The 18050-nt window shown below is 36.3% G+C and overlaps 1 protein-coding gene across 1 annotated transcript in view; it reads right to left on the reverse strand.

Moving 5' to 3' along the window:
• Positions 1-17028, reverse strand: part of LOC140161232 (uncharacterized) — a 93375-nt gene extending 76347 nt beyond the window's left edge. Inside the window, 3 exon segments of the mRNA XM_072184686.1 lie at positions 788-857; positions 2027-2097; positions 16865-17028. Coding sequence (XP_072040787.1) covers positions 788-857; positions 2027-2097; positions 16865-16975 — 252 coding nt within the window. The 5' untranslated portion in view covers positions 16976-17028.
• Between the last annotated feature and the right edge of the window lie 1022 nt (positions 17029-18050).

Here is an 18050-nt window from a genome sequence, read left to right on the forward strand (position 1 = left end):
GTATCCGGGGGGCAAACAGCAATAGAAGTAGGCCTAAGTAATTTCGATAGCCAAAAATTATCAGTTTGAAGGCCCACAGAATTGCTAAACCTGCAAAAACAACAATGGGAATACAAAAGTACAGAACAAGTGATAGAAATCACTGTGCACATTAACAGATACGATAAACCAAACAACCAATGTAGGCACAAAAATATGAATGACATGCAAAGTTCGATGGCCAAAAATTGCCAATTTCAGAGCCCACAAAAGTGTCAGGAAAACAGTACAAAAGTACACTAGAAGTGATGAAAATCTCTGTGCACATAACAGACAAACAAAACAAAACAGACAAACAAAACAAAACAGACAAAAAAAACCCAAAAAAACCCACCAAAAACCGACGTTTCGACTCACTATAAACTGCTCTTCAACTTCAGGGACAGATAACAAAATATAAAAGCAAACAACGAAAACATGCTGTAGTTTAAAAACAAATTCAAGTCAACAACTGAAGACAAGTTCAAAGAACTCAGTAGCAAATAAGACAACAGAGCAAAATAAGCTGTGTCTTAACTGAAGTTAACTCAATGAATTATGAAATGAGTTTATCATTATTTTGGGCAAAACCAGAGCCACCCAGCTCAGTCCGGGCGCTGCGCTACATTATGAGGATAAATAGAGGGCAGTATTTATAATTAGAAAACGGACCCGCTGCTTTCGAAAACCTGTAATCACAAAATGCCACATTGGAAATTCCTGGAAATTCATTGACATGACATAATGATAATTATAATTTATGACTTACCATTCCAGCAAATGTTGTTGGCAATCTGTTAATTTTCTTTATGGATCCACGTTTGATGTGCTGCATTAATCTGAGAAGATGAATAAATAAAGGATTTATGATGACGCACAGAATTAAAGCAGAATGCCTAATTTTAAATAGGCCTGTAATATTTTCTACAGGGCCAGTTTTTCTGCGCAAATGGACCTATCATTGGAGTTTGTGGGAGGAGGTTCTTCCAACATGTCCAAGTTGAAGGTATAGACCACTTGACATCACTGTTTATCAACAAAGGCGAGGGACTCATCTGTCGATATGGTCGAACGAGCCGCTACACTGTTCAATGGCTTTCCTGTACTAGGCCTATATGAAATGTGGCGGGCGATTTAAAATGCACGTGCCCTTAGCAGACTACGATGCGTACGCACACTGCATGGCAAAGAACAATGGAAATTGCCATAATGCGCGCGCATAGGCCTACTGCCGGGCAATTACGTCACATGGCAAGTGGTCTATACGGGGATGTGCCACGGTTTTGGGATACCGTCCTTTTCAACGATTTTGGTATGCGATGGCAGGGGTGGATTTTCATCTGCACTGCTGCAGTATTTAGCTACATGTAGGGCTTGACGCCCAGGATACACAATGACCCCCCCCCTCCCATGCACCATTCTTGAAACAATTGCGCGCGGAGGGCGTGATTATTAATTTTAGTTATAAGGGACCGTTCACAAACACTTGTAAGGGGGGCCTGATGCAAAAAAATTTCATGGCGAAAATATTTCGGGCCCCCCTTTACAGACCTCAAACATTTCAGGCCCCCCCTTTTTGACATGAAAATTATAGGTCAACCCCATAGAAAAGCATATAAACTAAGCATAGAATATTTGTGGCCATTTTTTTCAGGCCCCCCCCTTAGGAGGGTCAAAAATTTTCAGGGCCCCCTTTTGCATCAGCCCCCCCCTTACAAGTGTTTGTGAACGGTCCCTAATGAAGTTGAATATCGGCCTTAAAATGATCTTTCAAATATCATTTGTCCTGAATGTGCGCGAAAATTTGGACTTTCATCGCTTGGAGGCAATGGAGGGGCGTATAATCGATGCTGAATTGATCAGGGCGACGCCCTCCCCCCAAGGATAGCAACAAACAACCACACAGAATAAAGATTGATTAAACCAACTGAGTCATGATTGATTGATTGATTGATTGATTGATTGATTGATTGATTGATTGATTGATTGTTTGATTGATTATACTTACTCACAAAACAGCACACCATCTGACACAGATTTCCTGAAGTCGTTGTGTTTAAAAAGTTTCCCAGTTACAGCCTACAAATAAAAACAGAATAAACTAAGACGATGACATCTGGGGATGACATAAGCTATAAAATCATTTATTCTACGATAACACAGAGGCGTACCGATCGGGCAGAGCGGGAGAGGGGGGGGCAAGTTGCCGCTGGCTCGAAATACCGGGACAAACTGACCAACATGGGGCAAGTTAATTCAAACTTTCAGAGCAACTTAATGATGGGAGAGGTCTTAACAAATGAAGAGCTTATCAACTTGCCCATTTTTGAGATTAACACATCAAAAAATCATCAAAAAAATCAGTGATATATGGGGGTTTGCAACAAAAGTAGTTTTTAGTGGGATGCTTGGGTAGTGAGCATCCGGCCAAAAACTGCTTTTTTGGAAAACCACCTTATATCAGTGATTATTTTGATCATTTTTTGATGTGTTCTCAAAATTGGGCAAGTGGATGTAAGGGGTTTTGAAACAAAGCTCTTCATTAATCAATGTTAATAAAGAACTTACTGAGTCAAAGCAAAATAAATTAAGCGAAAACTTTATGAACTAGAGCTATGTATATATTTCATAAAATTTTGCAAAAGTATAGCTTTGGAAAGAGAAAATTATTTTTGTGAAAAAGGAGAAATGGGGTATAAACAAGAAATTATTATTAAAGGATCTTAAAGAGAGGCGCCATATGTACATCGCTCTCCCGCCCGGGGGTCACTCCGATTGTGGCCTGTATCCGCGATAATCAACTTTTGAAAAGCACTAAACAAGGATTTAACCCTTGGCTAAAACGATACCCTAAACAGGTAACACAAATTTATCATACCCTAACACCACAAATTTCATTTTCGCGTATTTGCCATTGCAATTTTGCTACCCTTTTCCCCGATTTTTCATGTTTTTGACACCCTAAACGCGATACTCGCACGCAATCGGAGTGACCCCCGGGCTCTCCCGGCGCAGTTCTGCATCTTTCTGGAATCTACGTGGATTTGAGATGATTTGGAAAAGGGGAATTTCCATAATTATATAGACCTACGAACAGCATCAACATCTCTCTATTTATTATGCATTATTATTATTGATGATTTGAATATGGTACATATTGGATAGATGATTGCAAATTAAACAGAATTATTGTCATTCCATGCAGATCAGATATGTAAAGACACGTTTTAAGTACAATAGAAAAGGTATACACAGATCAATCAAAATGGTAACTTGTATTTTATCAAGACTTTTGTTCTGTGTTCAATGTATTGATTTATGTAAAAGTTGCGACCCTGGAATTTTGTAGAAAAGAAAAGATACCAAGCGAGCACGATGGTAGATGGTCAACGCTTCTCTCATCTTTTAACCATGCTAACGGTAAAAGCCATACATATGACACAGGGATCAAAGAATTCTAGAACTACAGGCTGAGTCAAAAAGAAGTAAACTCATGTTTGAGGGCTGTAACTCGAGATCTGTAAGGAATCTGCTAAAAATGAAAATACCACTGGAAAGAGCAAATTCTACTCGTCTAAATAAAAAAGAATTGTTGCCATTGCTCAGAGGAAACTCAAGTTATACCCATTTGAATACAACCACCCATTTGTGTAGCTGCACACGGTTTCACTCCCAAGTAGGGCCTACCTATTATATTGATTGGTAAGGCGCGATAATAAAATGCAAATTAAGTTAAGGGATCTAAAATGAGCGTTTATTGCGTTTCGACAGTATTTTTGTGGGACATGAGAGCACCTCAGACCTATCAATTGCATTCTGAATACGAAGCATGTCTTTCTGATATCAAATAATTTTCATTTTTGAAAATCCCAATATAATACAAATTTTATGACAAATTATAAAAATTTGATATTTTTCAAATTTTGATATATAACAGTCCTCGAAGTAAATTATATAAATCTAATGACATATTCCTAAAGTGTATGTAGTAGGAGGAAAAGCCGACGGTCAATTGAAAATTTTGACCTTTCATATTGAAGATATGGATTTTTTCCCAAAAAGACCTAATTTTTTTTTGGTGTTTTGGGAAAAAAATTCATATCTTCAATATGAAAGGTCAAAATTTTCAATTGATCGTCGGCTTTTCATCCCACCTACATACACTTTAAGTATAAATCATCAGATTTATAAAGTTTACTTCAAGTACTGTTAAATATCAAAAATATCAATTTTAATGATTTACCATAAAATGTGTATTAAATTGCGAATTTCAAAAATGAAAATTATTTGATATCAGAATGACATTCTTCGTATTCAGAATGCAATTCGATATGTCTGATGTGCTCTAATGTCCCACAATAAATACTGTCCAAACGTTCATACCCCAGCCCTAGGGTGCATCAGGAGCCCTCATAGTAAGCGATTAACTTCTACCTAGTCTTAAAATGTTCCATTAGTGAAAAAAATAACCTCTGTGAAATTTAAATGAAATAGGAAGTCATTAAGGGGGTCCACCGTTAGCTCGAAGTTGGAAGGCTATGTCCTCCACTATGAACATATGGCAGCTATTTAAATAACAGTCATTAACATAACAAGAATAGTGGCTGCCTTAAGATAATTGGTTATTATCAGTGCTTTGTACTAACGAGTCTTCATGCATTCAAATATTATTTTTGAAGGGAGTATAAGGCAGCTTTTTTGGCATTTATTGTGTACAAAATAATAGCTGCCATATATATTTTTGAGCTATAGGCTACTGCCATAGATGATTGAGCAGCCAGTTACCCAGCTGAACCCTATATTTGTCTCAGGCTTAACCTAAGAAGATGATGGAAGGATGGAGAGCTACTGTTGCCCTGAACACCTTATATAATATCAGAGTTAAATCTTCACATGAGATGATTAATTGATTATCATGTGACATTTAATACATGTTATAAAGCTATGTCTTGTGTTCCTGCAATTAACTTCAAGTGACCTGGGGCACTGCACAAAACCAGATGGATGGCAAAGCTGAACTTATACTATAAAGATATGTCTGCCTTTGCTGCCAATACCATTATCTAACTACAGTTCCTGGAGGATTGTGTGTAATTCTGCCATTTTCTGTTTCTGGCTCAATCCTGCCCATGGACAGGAATGGTTGTGCACATGGAATTGCTTTATTGTAGTTTCCTTAGGTAGTTGGTTGCTTCTTTGTTGAAATTGTTGGAGTCCTGTATTGTGTTGATGTGGTAGAGTAGTTTATTGCAGACTGTTACTGTTCTGGGCCATTGATGCCCCAGTCCTTTAGTGATCTGACACTGCATTTCTGTCTGCTAATGTGTAAAGGTGTGAATCCTGTGTTTTCCTGAAGTGCAATCAGAACATTCCAACATCATCTGCACGGTATCTCACTGCAGAAATGGTAACCCTTGCCCTATTCAAAGAAATGCAGAAATGGTAACCCTTGCACTATTCAAAGGTGAAACGACTAGCTGACAGACTTCCGACTGTTGAATCTTAGTCTCCTGACTGTTAAGCTTTCAGAGGCAATCCCCGCACCATGTGGCCGGTTTGGTACTGGATTCGGGAAGCCCAAGTGACTGAGACTGAGAGGCATCAAACAGTCTATTACCCTTGCTCATGCAGTGCACAGTGGCATACACAGCACATTGAAAGTGGAGGGGGGGGGGGGGCAGGTTGTTCAGTTCCCCCGAATGGAGTCTGATTAGGAGCAAATATTGATGTTTTTAATGTTTTCCCCCGAATGACCAACATAAGTGGGGGGCCATCGCCCCCCTGTCCCCCCCCCCTTGCGCACGCCACTGCTCAGCCATGATTCTCAGCTATGATTCTTGGTTCACTCTTCAAATTCTACAGTACAGATTGATCATGAGTTTCTTGCAGAATATGTTGAAAGGTGCCCAAACTCTGATGCTACCAAACGCTTCAGTTGTTATATTGATGCCAAGAATGTGGTAAACGATTGTGCTAAGCTTGGAGTTAAACTGAGTTCAAACTACTTTTAGTATCTTGGAGCGGCCAAAACTGAACACTACCAACTGTGTTACAAGTTATGCTCATGCAAATATATTTCTGACTTGCATGTGCCAATTTTTTTAAGGTTTTATTTTTGTTCTGGTTGCTATGATTAAAGTATGATAGCTGATTTTACATTGATGCATTCCAAATGTATTACATAAATCATAAGGCAGCTATTGTTAATTATGTCACTGTCTATCCAATAGCTGCTTCATGTTTAATTGTGTGTAGTTTAAATGTGAAAAAATTATCAGTAACTAGCCTCAAATAGGGCAAATAGAGAATAAATCATATGGGAGCCATTTTTGTCACAGTAACTCAATGCATTAAAATAGCTGCCTTTTGCATACAGTAATACATTTGCGACATATTTTTGATCGGCCCGTGGACCCCCTTAACAATGATTGATTTCAACCAAATTTTGTATGAAGGGTTCAATTAGGAAGTGGAACAAATTAGGGGTAGGTAGAAGTTCAATGCAAACATTTCTGAAAATCATGGGGCTCCTGATGCACCCTACCCAGCCCTTAATTAAGGTGTGGTTTCGATCAATAATTCCTAAATGTTAAAGGGCTCTTTTCAATATGAAGTTTACTTCATTGCACTACATTATAACGGGAGCGCATGTTTCTGTCGACGAACGGTATCATGAAACTAAGAGTCCCACTGAAGTTCAGCGTCTTTTTCGTCTCCAATTTCCTACAGCTAACCGGGTTTCATGTAAGGGAGCAGTATATAAGAATGTGAACAAGCTCCATGTGCATGGGACACTAAGGAACAGACAGCCGGATGCTTCAGGCAGACCACGAACTGCTAGATCACAAGTGAACATTGCTAGAGTTAGACATGCGTTACAGCAAGACCAAAGATCAGCTCAATCATTTACCCAACATTCCCAAATCAAGCTTCTGCCGAATCGTTCGTAAAGACTTGAATTGGTATCCCTACAAACAATAGTACCGTCATGGACTTTGTTGAATATTAATTAAAAGCAAAAGTTGTCTTTTCAACAATAAATCCTGTTAGCACTTTGCTGATTCGTCGAAATTGAAATGGATGAAAATCAATCAGCCGTGTGCAGCTACAAAAATGGGTGGTTGTATTCAAATGAGTATAATAGTTTGCTGTAAGCAATTGCAACAATTCTTTATTCAATTTAGACGTGTAGAATTTGCTCTTTGCAGTGGTTTAGCAGATTTCTTGCAGATCTCGAGTTTACTTCTTTTTGACTCAGCCTGTAGCTATGTGTCAGCCACAATATTTTGCCAAAATAATGTTTGATGAGTCTTAAAAAATGTGATTCTTCCTGAAAAAAATTCTGAAATTCCAGCACAAAAAGAAAACAAAAACAACAAATATGCCTACTCTTCAGTTCCTCAAACTTTGTGCAAATGTATAGTGTGTCAGTACTAGGCTACCTCAGGAACAACAACAAAAGAAAGAAAGAAATGCCTCGTGCTCAGAAATAAGGTAATTCTTCCATTATTAATTGGAATTTAGGGAAAACACAAAATGAATGCGATTATATTGAAGGATATAATAAAAGAATTTGAGCATGTTTAGAGACACTTGATCCTATTACACCTAATGCGACAGCTTGTAAGAGTTATAAGTTAAGCTCCCTGTTCCCATCAAAATAAATCTTCAAAACAACTTTCATTTAGTGCTCACCAAAAATGATTTTGAGAAGCGAATGGTATACTGAATTAACACCTTCACTTGTTGCAATAACTTGTGTTACGAGTCGTACTTGACTCAAGGCCAAAATCACCTTTTACCCGAACTCACACGAATGCACAACACAAATACACTGTTTGGTTAAGCTAACAAAATCTAAGTCTTTAATTGAAAGCACGTTATTATTGGTAGGCCTACAATATATGACAACAAATGCACATACACAATAATCAAATATAATCACTCTTTATCTATTTTGTACTTAGCCAGCATTCTTCTTCTTGGCGATCATAAAGTTCCTGCAATGTTCTGGACGACTGATGTAATATATCCTTATTCACTTGTCCTGCGAAAATCAGCGAAGTCCAGTGAACACTTGCGTTTATAAATCCTTGTGTATAAAATCCAAATACTTAACTCCTTGCGCCGTTCTCCTGTACTAAACTCCTTGCGCAGTTCTCCAAATCTCCTTACTCCGTTCTCCTATACTAAACTCCTTGTGCTGCTTTTCTCCAAACTTGGTGCTATTTCCACCTTTCACACAATATCTTCAGGAAGCAGGACTGCGATGCAGTTGTTCCCACTTATTTTGACAGTTGCGTTGAATCAAAACACCAGACTTCAGCAAGTCGACAGAAGAATATATTTTCCTTTCTTGGAAGAAGTACGTTCTTTGACGTATTCTAGATCTTCTCCGACAACACTGGCAAATAGTAGTACTTTGACTACATAAAATATTTCTGGTGTGCCATTTCCTTTCTTTGAAGGAATTGGACTGTAAGCATATTAGCTAGCTAGCCCAGATCAACACTATCGTGAAGAATTATGTTTACCTTTTCTTATATATCAAGCCTGGGGGAAAACCCCATTCTATTATGGGCCATTTACTGCCTTCACACTATGCTCAATCTGGGAAATTCCCAAGTCTTACTTATAACATTAACCTTTCTCATTACATCACTTCCTTAGGGGAATTCCATTACATCACTTTCCCTTTACAACCTCAGGGGGTTTCCAAATATTCCAAATTAAATATGATTCAACTTGTTTTTGATCAAGTTGATGCAAGAAAGGGGAATCCCTAAAATGTCTCATAAAATAGATTTTAATTGCAAACAAAGATAATCAAATTAAATTACTCAGGGCACATCACACTTGAAAGTATAATTTCGAGTTTCGGTAAAATTCAAGTTAGCTCAATCACAGAGAAGGCTTAAAGGCATTCCTACAATGCACTTAATGATTGGGAAATTTGATCAATATAACCTAATCTTAAAGGCAAAGTCCCCATTACCACACACACAAAATGGTCACAGGCTGTGCCACATGTGTACAAAAGGCAGCAGATATACAAGGTCAGAAAAACCCCATTGGGTTATGGGAATGTCTTTATACATCCTCAATCCTCAAGGTGTTCGACTATGAGAGGTTGCGGGTTCGAACCCTGGCGGTGCCTATTAAGCTCTGCGACAACCTGTAAAGTGTGATGAGGCTTGATGTGCGTAGCGCACTATAAATCACTGCGCTTTTTTTTTAACTTACAAAGTCCCCATTACCACACACACAAAATGGTCAACTGTGCCACAAGTGTACAAAAGGCAGCAGATATACAAGGTCAGAAACCCCATTGGGTTATGGGAATGTCTTTATACATCCTCAATCCTCAAGGCGTTCGACTATGAGAGGTTGCGGGTTCGAACCCGGGCGGTGCCTATTAAGCTCTGCGACAACCTGTAAAGTGTGATGACGCTTGATGTGCGTAGCGCACTATAAATCACTGCGCTTTTTTTTTTTTTAATACAATGTCGTTTTGCCAGTTTTTGGTGCTTCACTATTATATACAACACACCTTCATCATTTCTTGGGAGCCATTTTTTTAAAGTTTTAGCCTTTAAACTAACAAACTTCAGTGTAATTCTTTATACACAGTAGCGTAGCCAGCAGGGGACGGGGGGCAGAGTGCTCCCTGACAAAAATGAAAGAAAAAAGTACCCTTTTCCACCAAAATTCACCCCGATCATGGGCCAAAATATTGAAAAATACAAACTTTTTGCCCGTTCCGCGCGCACATTGTCACAATAAAGCCCTTCATAAAAATCCAAATCATGAGCGAAAATAGTGTAAAATACACATTTTTTTGCGCGCTACGCGCACACATCGTCACAGTAAAGCCTTTTGTTGCAGCTCGAAGACATGTACAGTCTCTCTAAAAAACAAATCCGGTATAGCCTATGTAGGCCTATGTATGATGCAACTGCGATTATTTTCGTCTGCGTTACCAAAATTTACCCCCACCCCTCCTGAAAGCTGGCTACGCTACGCCCATGATCTTACAGGAAATTGAAATTTGTCAAGGAAGCCAATAATCGCATTTATATTTCCATAGGCTAGGTTTTGCAGTTCTTGAGTTAAGACCAATACTCATATCAAAACGTAAGTTTTGAGCATTTTCCCCCTTTCGAGCAAAAAAAATGCGGAAATGACATCAAGCCTTAATTGGGATTCGGAACGTGTGCCCCACCTTTTAGCCAAATTAAACATTTCAGCCACTTTTGAAAATAGGCGAAATGTCTTCCCACTTTTCAAGATGTCTCAAGATTAAATTGTCGTGTTGTCGTCATTATTGCATGACAAATATGATGATCGACGTAAAAAGGTACAGAAGCGCCAACTCTCTGGCTAACCATGCTAACTGTCTTGTGGTTGTCAATTTCAAATTATTGTTTTGTTTTAAGGTGATTCAACTGTGATTCAACTATAATTGTTACATAAATAGCGACATGCTGGTGAAGAAACCGAATCGCAGTCCACAAATTTCACAACTCTGTCAAATAGAAAGGTCAACCTAATGTTTTGTTCTATCTTTTTTAAAAACAATCCTTTTAAGCATGCATGCATGCGATTCACAAGGAAGCATCATTCACAAAAACTAAACAAAGGCAGAGTTAGTAATTATGATTCAGCATGAATACACAACAATTATGCCGAGGTCTAGGCTATACCGTCTATTGGTCTATTGAATCGAATCATTGAGTTCAGATTGGAAATATTAACACGACAATTCTTAGGCCCAGGTTATGCTCCAGACGTGCTGGCGAACACCTGCGAAATTGCGAATTATTCGATATCGTATTAACCGGGCTTTATACCGTCTCAAAATTACTTTATTGAGTTGTGGCGCTATGTATCATTTAGTTTTATAATCTTATAAATAAAATAATAAAATTCATGTACTTATAATACAACAGGCAGTTTTATATAAATAAATAAATAATGAATAAATACATTTTTTTTTTTTTCTTGTGTTGTGAGATATGTACCGAACATAGCCTTTGACTGATTAAATTGGAATTCAATTTCCATTTTGACACTGTAGGGGATCAAATATTGTACATGATGCCATTCTCAACTTTTGACAACTTGGAAGTAAGAACATTTCTATGCTCTTCTTTGTGTTTTTTTTTAATCGCAACTATACATTTTGGGTATTAAATGAATCAGCATGATTAATGCCCATTTTGGAAACCATAAAACTGTATTGTATTATCATGATTATGTAGTTCATGTCGTGGGAATTGTGCATTTGAAGTTGCCAATGAAACAAAAGTGACGAAACTTGGGTTAAGTCAATAGAATTCATGTGACGCACAAAGCCGCACATTAAAACAATACATGTAGTTGTTTAAATACAACACATATTCACCGTTTGTTCCGCACATGCGGTTTGTTCAGGTAGCATTTTTAGGTCGTGGTTTATGGCATGCATGGTTAAAATTAACCTTAATATTGAAGGGTTAGGCTATATTATATGAGTTACAAAAATGCATATAATTAATATCATAGAAGATAATTAAGGAGTTAGGAGTAGGATAAATTTTAAAGGAATTTCATCATTCACGTATACCAAAATGTACGTGCCCTTATATCATATTGCCATTGAGGGACTGTGCAATAATGTGTACCACCTCTGCACCGTGGCGAATTTTCAAAATGGTCTACCAAACATCACTTTTAACATGCCAAAATATCTTTACCACCTCCTTTACACATGCCAGATTAAGGGGAACCCCAATTTAAACCCTGATATTGTCAAATCATGTAAAACGAGAGCAGCAAGCAGAAAATGTTGCATATTTGAACATTTCCCAACAATTTTAGAGCGTATTAAATACCGAAACGGGACCCAAATATAATGTGTCAAACATCGCTTACCCACTTCCTTTGGCCAAAGAAATGGTCCCCCTTTTGGCCTACCAAAATATACCTATTGCCCTTTATAAATTATAATATTCATCGGCTAAATGCATCCGGGAAATGCACCACTCCTAACTACACTCTATTCCAGGAAAATACAGCACTATTTTTTTTCTAAATCCTAATTTAGTTATACTGGCAATGAAAGTCAAATTTTAATATTCATGAATAAATCAAATAAGGGCCCAAAACATGCGTTTTTACGCATTAATTTCGTATGCTATGACAATCAAGCTCAAATCAATTTCAATTTATGAGCTAACTCTTAGCCTATACTCAAGTATTTGAATGCTAAGTCTTTTGAATTTTGTGACTATAATTGTATTGCAAACAAAATTGCATAATAGTTGACCCATTTCCCCTCAAATTGCAAAAATAATAAAATTTGACTTTCATTGCCAGTTAGTTAGAACTAACTAAAGGATTATGAGTTAGCTATATGCTTCATTTGAGAAAAAAAAACCATCCCCAAAAGCTCCCAAAACAGGACAATATTTTTGTTAACTCCAAAAAATTAGTGTCGTATTTTTCTGGAATAGGGAGTACTATTATATACATATGCACGTTTGATATATTTTCTTCTTTTTTATATTGAACGAATAGGCTACTCCACATGACACTCTATGTTACTATATAAATGTTAACAATAACACTTTGCTTTCTTCATTGTAAGTAATGTGCATTTCATTTTTCCCTTGGCACCAACTTGGGTGACAAACAATGTGTTTTGGTGTTAACATTTGCACCATGTTTTAATCAAGAAATATGTGGCCCTATCACAATGATTTGTATGACTGTTTGAATAAATGCAAGCTGTCAGCAAAAATAAAAAATATCCCTTAAAAGAAACGATTTGGTCAACATTATAATTCTTGTAAAAACATGATAAATACAAAATCAAACTGCCCCACACCCCTCTAGACCAATTGAATAACACTAACATCTATGGGGAAGGGGGATTTATTATAAGGAAATAGGGAAAGGGAAGTTTTAAATTTCAAGTCCTTCTGAAAGGTGTTTCGTACTTTCATGTTTTTATATCAATCCATTAAATATTTATATCAAATAAATAGGTCGTGGCATAATAAACATGATATTATTACACACTGAATTTGTGAAGTATTTTTGGTACAAAATGATAAATCGTAACAAAAATTGTACAGTCATTTATTTACGGAGAATCTTTCAATTTCTTATTTCAATATTCAAGGGCTTAGAGCAAAATTGTTCATTTGATTTGTTGGGAGTGGCCTTTCTTATACTTTTTATTTTTCTTCGATTATGTTTCTTTATTTTTCTCCATACAGGCTTGTAATATTAATTATAAGCTGTATGGCTTGGCTAATGGCTATAGCAATTTGTTTGAGCTTTCACTTTTATTCTAAAGCCTCGTTTACATAAAATGGTAATAAAAATAATTGGTTGATGGTGTTCTGAAATTAATTTTAGAAAAGGTATACAAGCTGTATCAAAATGATTGGGACCATCAGTTTTCATTGATAATGGATGAGTCTGGCAAATCAAAATTCAACATAATATGATCCAAATAATTTGTCGATTCATTGTACATTTCGAGATTATCCAATCTGATGTTGCATAATTTATTGGCTTTTCGATAAACATCATGCATCAATAATTGATGGGAATCATTTTGATCATTCTGGATACTACAATGGTGCAGACATTGGGTTTTGTATTGGCAGTGGCACATTTTTATCTGGAGAGTAGGCCTATAGCAGCAAGAACTATTTTGGGCCTGGAAAAGTTTTGTAAAATCCAGCAATAATAAGTTTAAGTTGTTTTTTTTTAATTTTCAGGATCCAGAACTAAAATGTTAAAAGGGTTCTTGAGCTCTTAAATAATTTTAATTAGTTAAATGGTTCTATGAAGAACAAAAGGTTATGTAAAGCCAGAAAAGCGCAGAAAGATCTATATAGACCTGAAAACGTTCTGTAAAGACTGAGCAGAACTATTTCTTGGGTTCTTTCAAGAACCATATTTTCAGAGTGAATAACTAAAAATGATTTAAAATCAGGAATCGTGTATCAATGTTAAGCAAATATCAACCCATGCGTATAATGTAATTTTCCCCAACCTGACCTTAAATAACAGATTTCTACAACAGCACATAACTTGTAACATCTGAAGTGTATCCACCATAATAAATATCAGAACTCATATTTTTGGAACAAATTATCATAAAAATAATACCATTTAATCGTATAAGCTTAATACACACACCCAAATTTCGTTGCGCCAACGTTTTGATGCAAAATATGTAAATAAAAGGTGTTATGGATAAAGCAAATTATTCGTTTAATTTAATTCAAGTTATATAGCTTTTTAGGGACCGGTCAATATGCGGGGATTTGAGAGGGTCCGAAAACTTATGGGGGTTTTGAGGTGGTATCTTAATTTTTATTTTGAACCATCATGCATGGGGGATGTTTTAATGCGAAACTAATTAGCAGGGGGGATCAGACCCAAATTTGAGCTGCAATTGGGGGGAGGGTGCGAAGTTTGTCGTACCCACGGCCATGTTGGCTTAAATTATGTTGAACGGTCCGTTTTTTATTTCTTAATTTGAAATTTAACATTATTTAATAGCGACAAACACGTACCTTTGTTCACCATGGAGCTCCATGGACTCCCATTATCATTTTTCCGGGGAGGGGCGGGGGATCTTATTACCTATTTTAGTATTTACATTTTACAAGTAATAACTTGAGTTGAGCATACAATGGGTGCGTATATACTAGGCCTATTATAAATAGTTTAAAAAAATAAATGCTTCAATACCGGGTATATAAACCTACATATAGCCTATCATACATGCATGTAGCGATGAAGGGGACACTGGCAATAACAAAATGATAAATCTATAATAAAAAATAATTTACTATTATTTTGTTCAACCCTATGAAGATGTATTATATGGAACCCATTGCGAGAATATAATGCAATGATAAGATACATCCCTTGATTAATTGATTGAATTATTAAAATTCCTGATTGATTTTGATTAAAAATATATTCAAATTAAGGTCAATTTATTTTACTACCAAAATATGAATCAATTTAGTCCAGCGTCCTTTCTATTGAGGCATTATATAAACACTATCACTTAAGTATCATCCTTCTCTTTCATTCAATTACATGCACCAATTATTGGTCGAACAACAATATTCCCGAATTGCCTCATAAAATAAAAGGTAATTTGTTAACTAATTGTTGCTTTAAAATTGTGTTTTCGTTGTTCAGTGATACCTGCTCGGTTATGTTGGTAGTCGTGGGAAACACGACAATTGTGCAGAAGTAGAAAAATAATAAACACGAACGATTGAAGCATTTCAAGTATTTAAGTTGAGTTGATTTAAACCGGATAGGTAAGTGATCCCTTTCATGTTTCGTGAGTGTAAAAACTAAGTGTACACGGTCAGATTGGAGGCATTTTCCTCAGCCTGAAAAGAAACTATATCTCATCACAAACCTCCAAAATGAACTATAAATTCATTTATTCCATTTAAACGCTTTTTCGTGATGATGACAAAATATATTTTAAATAAAAACAATGATATTCTTCAGTGGACTAAAATACAAGTAGTTGCCAAAAAAGTTGTCCGACGAAGTTCACCGCACATGACGGGTTAAAGGCTTCCCTTTTAAACTGATGTCTCTGGTTGCTATGGAATCATATGCATGCTGTTGAACTTGAATCAGTGAGTGAAGTGGTGGGTTCATAGCAAATAAATTATGACTTTATTGAATGTGAATTTAAAAAAAACCACTAGTTATCCACTACTATGATTTTAATGAATTCATTTCTGGCTCGATATGTATTTGCCGGGGTATTTGCATACCCTCGATGTCCATCATATTTATGCCTAGGCCTAATCATGATTATTACTCAATTATTACATTTTGTAGTCTTAAGACACGATTTATTTCAAAGTATGATCAATGGAGCTCATTCTTCGATATTGCAATGATGTTGAGAGCGTAAAATAGTATAAAGGCGTTATTCATTGTAGAGAAAAATTCATATTCCTTACATTTGTCAATTTGTTGAACATTAGTACCCCAGTCTGACAATATTAGATTTATCAATTGATCCATATTAATGCATTCGTAATTCTAAAGACCTCGAAGATTATCACAGATTTTTTAGGAAAGTTATTCAAGAATTAATGCGACTTAAAACTGTTTTTCAAGGATTTCATCTAATACTATAGAATACAATATTAAGGGCGGATCTAGGGTCCAATGTACCATGGGTTGCTGAAGCTAAAATGTACCTAGAAATAGACTGATTTGGCATGTTTTTGGTGATTTCATGTGGGAGGGTCCTTCGAACACCATTCCTGGGCCTTTGCTAGTATTATTTGCAAACACTCATTTTCTAGGACACAGTTCCCAGCAAATGTTTAAATGTCGGGTGTATAAAGGGTAAAGCAGATATCTTTGGTAAAACGTTCATTAAACATTTTAATAACTTGATGTAAAACATTTTGTTAAGTGTTGACAAAATATTTTCCAAACATGTTTGCCAAAAATATTTTAGAATTATAATAACATTTTGACATGTTAATAATGTCGTGTTCTTTTATATAAAACTAACAGGTTTTAAAAACATTTTCATGACCTTTATATAACCGGACATTTAAATGTTATTAAAACGTTTTGACCAAAAACAAAACTGGTTTATAACACGTCTATAACGCGTTTACATCGGTTTGCTGGGTCTTGAACCTCGATGTTGTATATTCATAGAATGACTTTTCAATGAGTTGGGTACAAAAACTTATACCCAACAACTTGATGTCAAAGTTTGAGAATAGGGGTTATTGAATTATGCCATGAAGTGAGACCATTTGTCTCATAACTAGCTTACCTCAATCCATTTTCTTGATTCAGCCAACGCATCTTCCAGGTTTAGATTGTATTCCGACATAGACATACGGCCACTACTTCCGCATCTGTTACCCGGGTCCCAATCTTCCATGGTATACAAAATTGGTCGTCAAAAATGTAACTTCCGAAACTTTTTATAACTGATCACTTAACTTTTGACAGGTTTGGGATTGGCTAAAAAAACCTGTGCCACTGTGTAAAGATGTGCATCAACGTAGTACTGATATCATTTACAACGGTGGATGAGTTACTCGCGACTATGATTATGAAGAAAGATATATATACGTGATGAGTGATCTGCACCGCAATTCATTAAAGTTGACTTAAAATGTGGCAAAAAATAAATTTTGGTGCATTCCTTAGATATGTACACAGAGCAACGCAACGTTAAACTCTGTTGCATGTTGTGGTAAGAATGAATGCGGAATCTGTATGTGTCTACTCAACTGTCAACTGTCTATGCATAGCCGTGGGAGGGTTTTTAAGGCCAATAGGTTTTACCACGGTATGTGAACTCGCATGGAAAAAAGTCCAGTGTTTTGAAGAAAAAAAGTTTTCTTTTCTATAAACCGAATCCCATTGCAATCCGATTGACGGGAATGTTCAGGTAAATTTGGTCATTTTCGTGGTTGCAAATATTTTGAGAATTAAATTATAGATTTCTTTTATTCAACTTGGGGCATGAACGAAGGACATACTATTACTAACTATCAAATTTTTGTTTAGCTGTTTTTCAATCTGTTCTAAACCAATTGGATACAAAATATAAACTTCGGATTGGAAATCGCGAAATTTATGAATGCGGAAAAACATCCATACTCTCTAAATTGGCTACTGTGCAGCGGGGGCGGCTTCCGATTGGTCATTGCAGAGAAAAACTTTACAAACTGATATTTATGAGTGAATCAAAGTGATTATCTATGGTATCATGGTATACAAGTCCGAACATGCATGTATTTATGGTATATTATTATTTCAACGAATAAAAAAGCCAGCTAAACATTTGGGACGAATCCAAGGCACCCAAGTGCGAATCCCTATTTCCATGAAACCTCAATCCCGATTCATATCCGACCGTATGGTATTTGCAGGGACGGATCACGTTTTTTTGAAGGGATGTTCCTAAAATAGGGCAAATAAAACGCCATTTAATTCTTGGGGCCGAT

This window comes from Amphiura filiformis, chromosome 9 (assembly GCF_039555335.1).
Source record: "Amphiura filiformis chromosome 9, Afil_fr2py, whole genome shotgun sequence".
Classification (NCBI taxonomy): Eukaryota; Metazoa; Echinodermata; class Ophiuroidea; order Amphilepidida; family Amphiuridae; genus Amphiura; species Amphiura filiformis.